Source organism: Coregonus lavaretus, assembly GCF_964263955.1.
Source record: "Coregonus lavaretus genome assembly, contig: HAP1_SCAFFOLD_6672, whole genome shotgun sequence".
Classification (NCBI taxonomy): domain Eukaryota; kingdom Metazoa; phylum Chordata; class Actinopteri; order Salmoniformes; family Salmonidae; genus Coregonus; species Coregonus lavaretus.
The window spans coordinates 25,001-31,403 of NW_028165693.1; the positions used below are offsets into that span (position 1 = coordinate 25,001).

General features: G+C 44.2%; 1 protein-coding gene across 1 annotated transcript in view; it reads right to left on the reverse strand.

Annotated features, from left to right (window-relative positions):
* Positions 1-3,869, reverse strand: part of LOC311115587 (deoxyribose-phosphate aldolase-like) — a 12,766-nt gene extending 8,897 nt beyond the window's left edge. Inside the window, exons 1-4 of the mRNA XM_084190747.1 lie at positions 3,729-3,869; positions 2,828-2,925; positions 1,766-1,913; positions 107-202 (exon numbers count right to left, since the gene is read on the reverse strand). Of these exons, the coding sequence (XP_084046873.1) occupies positions 107-202; positions 1,766-1,913; positions 2,828-2,925; positions 3,729-3,759 (373 nt within the window). The 5' untranslated portion in view covers positions 3,760-3,869. The remainder of the gene's footprint in view (positions 1-106; positions 203-1,765; positions 1,914-2,827; positions 2,926-3,728) is intronic.
* Between the last annotated feature and the right edge of the window lie 2,534 nt (positions 3,870-6,403).

Here is a 6,403-nt window from a genome sequence, read left to right on the forward strand (position 1 = left end):
AATCAGAGGATGACAGAAGTGACAACTGTACTTCATTAGTGACAACATACACCCGGACTGTCCAACTACAGAATGACACGGAGGTAGACTTGCTCCTCTCTCTTACCTGAGGCCACAGGTAGGCTGGAGTTGGCTGCTTTCAGGGACTTCACAGCATCAGCCACACGAGACGGGTACACACACACTGCTGCAGTAGTCACACCTAGATACACAGACACAACCAGAACATATAGTTACATACACCTCTTAGCTAACTGAGACAGGTACACACTGCTGCAGTAGTCACACCTAGACTCACAGATACAACTTCACTCTTTGCCAACACCAAAGATAGGCCTATCTTGTGAAACATAGGAGTATGTCGCCCTCTAGTGGGTAAATATTTCATGAGTTAAGGAGTACGTCGCCCTCTAGTGGGTAAATATTTCATGAGTTAAGGAGTACGTCGCCCTCTAGTGGGTAAATATTACATGAGTTAAGGAGTACGTCGCCCTCTAGTGGGTAAATATTACATGAGTTAAGGAGTACGTCGCCCTCTAGTGGGTAAATATTACATGAGTTAAGGAGTATGTGGCCCTCTAGTGGGTAAATATTACATGAGTTAAGGAGTATGTGGCCCTCTAGTGGGTAAATATTACATGAGTTAAGGAGTATGTGGCCCTCTAGTGGGTAAATATTACATGAGTTAAGGAGTATGTCGCCCTCTAGTGGGTAAATACTATATGAGTTAAGGAGTATGTCGCCCTCTAGTGGGTAAATATTACATGAGTTAAGGAGTATGTTGCCCTCTAGTGGGTAAATATTACATGAGTTAAGGAGTATGTCGCCCTCTAGTGGGTAAATATTACTAGTGGGTAAATATTACATGAGTTAAGGAGTATGTCGCCCTCTAGTGGGTAAATATTCCATGAGTTAAAGAGTATGTTGCTCTCTAGTGGGTAAATATTACTAGTGGGTAAATATTTCATGAGTTAAGGAGTACGTCGCCCTCTAGTGGGTAAATATTTCATGAGTTAAGGAGTATGTCTCCCTCTAGTGGGTAAATATTACATGAGTTAAGGAGTATGTTGCTCTCTAGTGGGTAAATATTACATGAGTTAAGGAGTATGTCGCCCTCTAGTGGGTAAATATTACATGAGTTAAGGAGTATGTCGCCCTCTAGTGGGTAAATATAACATTAGTTAAGGAGTATGTTGCTCTCTAGTGGGTAAATATTACATGCGTTAAGGAGTATGTCGCCCTCTAGTGGGTAAATATTACATGAGTTAAGGAGTATGTCGCCCTCTAGTGGGTAAATATAACATTAGTTAAGGAGTATGTTGCTCTCTAGTGGGTAAATATTACATGCGTTAAGGAGTATGTCGCCCTCTAGTGGGTAAATATTACATGAGTTAAGGAGTATGTCGCCCTCTAGTGGGTAAATATAACATTAGTTAAGGAGTACGTCACCCTCTAGTGGGTAAATATTACATTAGTTAAGGAGTACGTCGCCCTCTAGTGGGTAAATATTACATGAGTTAAGGAGTACGTCGCCCTCTAGTGGGTAAATATTACATCAGTGAAGTTGTGACTTGAAGAACAAGTATGAAGTATAGAACATCAGTCATGTTCAGGAGGATGTAGCGCTAACATGCTAACACATTTCATACACATGCTTTATGAAGAGCCATGTAAAGCTAGTCTGTCTCTGGAGCAAGGGTGAGGTGGAGAGAGGGCGAGACGCGGACAGACCGTCAGACAGACACCCCCCCCCCCCCCCCCATACCTTCGTTATGCATGTCCATGCTCTTCAGCAGGTCAGTGCGTACAGGCTGGGTAGCCTTCATACACAGCCGGTGGACGTTGCCAGGCGTGTCGTCACCAGCCAGGGTCGTCAGGTCAATACAGGTCACCGCCCGCAGCAGCCACGCCGCCTGGAGACAAGACAGAGAGCATCATGGGTTAATGTAGTGACACAGAGCCAGATGTCAACTCATACCGCGGTGTATAACTGTTTGTTCTCAATACAAGGGGTTGGTGTGGACAACACTTCAACACTAGATAACATACAAAATCATACTGTACATCCCAATCCTTATTCTAACAGTAGGATACAAACGGAGCATCCTGCATATCCTTATTCTAACAGTAGGATACAAACTGAGCATCCTGTATATCCTTATTCTTACAGTAGGATACAAACTGAGCATCCTGTATATCCTTATTCTAACAGTAGGATACAAACTGAGCATACTGCATATCCTTATTCTAACAGTAGGATTCAAACTGAGCATACTGCATATCCTTATTCTAACAGTAGGATTCAAACTGAGCATACTGCATATCCTTATTCTAACAGTAGGATACAAACTGAGCATACTGTATATCCTTATTCTAACAGTAGGATTCAAACAGAGCATACTGCATATCCTTATTCTAACAGTAGGATACAAACTGAGCATACTGTATATCCTTATTCTAACAGTAGGATACAAACTGAGCATACTGTATATCCTTATTCTAACAGTAGGATACAAACTGAGCATACTGTATATCCTTATTCTAACAGTAGGATACAAACGGAGCATACTGCATATCCTTATTCTAACAGTAGGATACAAACTGAGCATACTGTATATCCTTATTCTAACAGTAGGATACAAACTGAGCATAGTGTATATCCTAATTCTAACAGTAGGCTACAAATGGAGCATCACTTTATCCTTTCATCTTGTGTCTTCTTATGAGATTTATAGGAAAACATTGGAGATGAAGGTATTGCGCGCACAAACACACACACACACACACACACACAGAGAGAGACCAATGCTACCCCCAAAGCCCCTACCTGCCACTGTTTCTTGTTCTTGTTGCGTCCTTGGATCTGCTGAGCTCTCTTCAGCACTGCCTGAGTGTTCACGCGCACCTTGGACACCCACTCCAGGTCTGACACACACACACACACACACACACACACACACACACACACACACACACACACACAATAACAGCAACATCAATATGGAAGGTTGATAAGAAACACTGAAGTTGGTTTGTGGTCGCTGCCCACAACGCTTCCATAGAAGTTTATATTGGAGGTATATGCAGGCCTATTTCTCACTGAATCCACTATTCTGTTCAGATATCTACCGAATATCAAGTAGGATTACAGTAGTTAACAAACCGATGGTTAGGCCTGTATCGGAAATGTTTTCCGGGGTCTTAGTACAGTCAGACAAGAGATCACCGATAGATTAGTCACGTGATTCACCCTGGCTGCACTGAGGTGTCATTGGAAACATATTAGCCAGGACATCATGAGAGTCTAGACCACCAACATACAGTAATTCAGCGTGTAACTAGCTACTATCTTTACAGTGTTCACTAGACATGATACAAAGTATCTCTCTACATGTTACCTAACTAGACACATTTTAAAAACGGTTGACATGCAAAATGTGCAGTGATTGTAAAATACATTGTGTACTTAAATTTACATCACGTGAGAGCGGTACTTCTTACATGCATTTGTTTGATTGAAACCAAACTCTTTCAGTTAGGCTTAAGTGTCACAGTCAAGACATTGTTTAGGACATTCTTGATAATCATAAAACTCACCCTCTATGGTAACAGCTAAAAGTTTATACTATCTGGATGCACGTGCTAACACAATCGATAGCTATTTAGCTGGATTTGACTAATGTTGCAGGATAAACGTGTATTTCCCACAATAAGGAAGCGAGTCTTACCAAGGGGAATTCCTGGGTTTCTTGCAGACATGATTGACGACGATTTAACGAACGAACGGTGTTATTTTTTCCAGCAGATTCACCTAGCTAACTAATTTGCTACCAGAAGAGTTTACGGTCCATGGACCTCTTCCTGAACGTATAGTCACCGCCCCCCTCAATCCACCAATCACGGTTCAGCTCGAAGGGGCGTCATAATATGTACGTTTGAAGGATCTTTATCAATAAAAAAAGATGAACGATTACATATTTTCAATGATAATAGATATTTTTCGTAAGAATATTTTTAACCAACAGTTCTACTTATACATTCTGTATGTATTGCGCCAATAACTGAACCCTTTAATTGCTTTTTGAAATATTCCAAATCAAAGCAATCGATTTGATATAATATAATATAGGCTATTTCTTAGTCCTTCATGTAACTAACCACATTTTTGTTCCTGCCTGTCCATCAAGCACATAGACATGACATCCGTCACCTGTTGCCGAAACCAGAACACGACCAGAATACTATGGAACAAGTTGAACCGACCGACACCAATGCATTTCTACAGCGCAGTCAATCTGCCAAGATGCCAACAGCCTGTGGGCAAACCTGAGAAGTAGTACGTAAGCTATGGATGAAAACCAGACCTGATCTGGGATGCGTCCCATCCTAAATGGCTCTCTGTTCCCTATACAGTGCACTACTTTGGACCAGGGCACTCTATAAAGGGAATAGGGTTCCATTTGGGACCCAGACCTGACCTGGAGTCAGATCTGAGAGGAAGATCGAGTGAATGCTTTATTGCCATATCAGAGGCATCTCATTGGGCTGGGTAATCAGTGACTCAATCAGTAATTATGGTGATGGAAAGGAGACTTGACAGGCCTGCAGAGAGTGAGAGAGAGAGAGAGCGGGGGGAGGGGGAGAGAGAGGGGGAGGGAGAGAGAAAGAGAGAGAAGGTGAGAGAGAAAGAGGGTGAGACAGAGAGAGAGAGAGGGTGAGTGAGAGAGAGAGGCTGAGACAGAGAGAGAGCGAGAGAAAGAGAGAGAGAGAAAGAGAGGGAGAGAGAGGGTGAGAGAGAGAGAGAGAGAGAGAGAGAGAGAGAGAGAGAGAGAGCGAGAGAGAGGAAGAAGCTAAGTGCCAAGCTGGCATGCTCCACCATGGTTAATCCAACATTGTCTCTAGTACTGATTCTGTTTCTAGCTGTCTGGTTCTGATTCTGTTTCTAGCTGTCTGGTTCTGATTCTGTTTCTAACTGTCTGGTTCTGGTTCTGATTCTAACTGTCTGATTCTATTCCTAACTGTCTGTTTCTAGCTGTCTGGTTCTGATTCTCATTTTTTATTTGTTTGTTTTTTTACCCCCTTTTTTCTCCCTAATTACGATCTTGTCTCATCGCTGCAACTCCCCAACGGGCTCGGGAGGCGAAGGTCGAGTCATGCGTCCTCCAAAACATGACCTGCCAAACCGCGCTTCTTAACACCCGCCAGCTTAACCCGGAAGCCAGCCGCACCAATGTGTCGGAGGAAACACCGTTCACCTGACAACCGGAGTCAGCTTGCAGGGGCCCAGCCAGCCACAAGGAGTCGCTAGAGTGCGATGAGCCAAGTAAAGTAGGGTACTGGGCGGAGGCCGGCTAGTGGTGACTGTTTAACAGTCTAATGGCCTGGAGATTTGATGCACATGTACTGTCCTCGCCTTCTAGATGGTAGCGGGGTGAACAGGCCGTGGCTCGGGTGGTTGAGGTCCTTGATGATCTTCTTGGCCTTCCTGTGACACCGGGTGCTGTAGATGTCCTGGCGGGCAGGCAGTGTGCCCCTGGTGATGCGTTGGGCTGACACACCACCCTCTGGAGAGCCCTGCGGTTGCGGACGGTGAAGTTTCCTACAGGATTCTCTCAACGGTGCATCTGTATACATTCATGAGGGTCTTAGGGCCAAGGCGAATTTCTTCAGCCTCCTGAGGTTGAAAAGGTGCTGTTGCGCCTTCTTCACCACACTGTCTGTGTGAAGGAACCATTTCAGGTCGTCAGTGATGTGCACTCCGAGGAACTTGAAGCTTTTGACACTCTCCACTGCGGCCCCGTCGATGTGGATGGGTGCGTGCTCTCTCTGCTGTCTCCTGTAGTCCTGTAGTGTGTGTGTGTGTGTGTGTGTGTGTGCGTGTGTGTGTGTGCTAACTGTGGCTTGGGAGCGGAGTGGCAGAGTCCTGTGCTGGCCCCAAAGCATTCCACCACCAACCCTGTTGCCATGGCACCGCCCCACAATATTATGGAGCAGCCATATGTTAGGAGACCTTGTAATGTTTTATAGCCTTTTGTGAAAATCTATTAAATGGTATAAAGTTTCTTAGTTCCTTAGTCGCCCTGTTTCTAACTGCCTGGTTCTGATTCTGTTTCTAACTGCCTGGTTCTGATTCTTTTTCTAGCTGTCTGGTTCTGATTCTGTTTCTAGCTGTCTGGTTCTGATTCTGTGTCTAACTGCCTGGTTCTGATTCTTTTTCTAGCTGTCTGGTTCTGATTCTGTTTTTAGCTGTCTGGTTCTGATTCTGTTTCTAGCTGTCTGGTTCTGATTCTGTGTCTAACTGTCTGGTTCTGATTCTGTGTCTAACTGTCTGGTTCTGATTCTGTTTCTAACTGTCTGGTTCTGTTTCTAACTGTCTGGTTCTGATTCTGTGTCTAACTGTCTG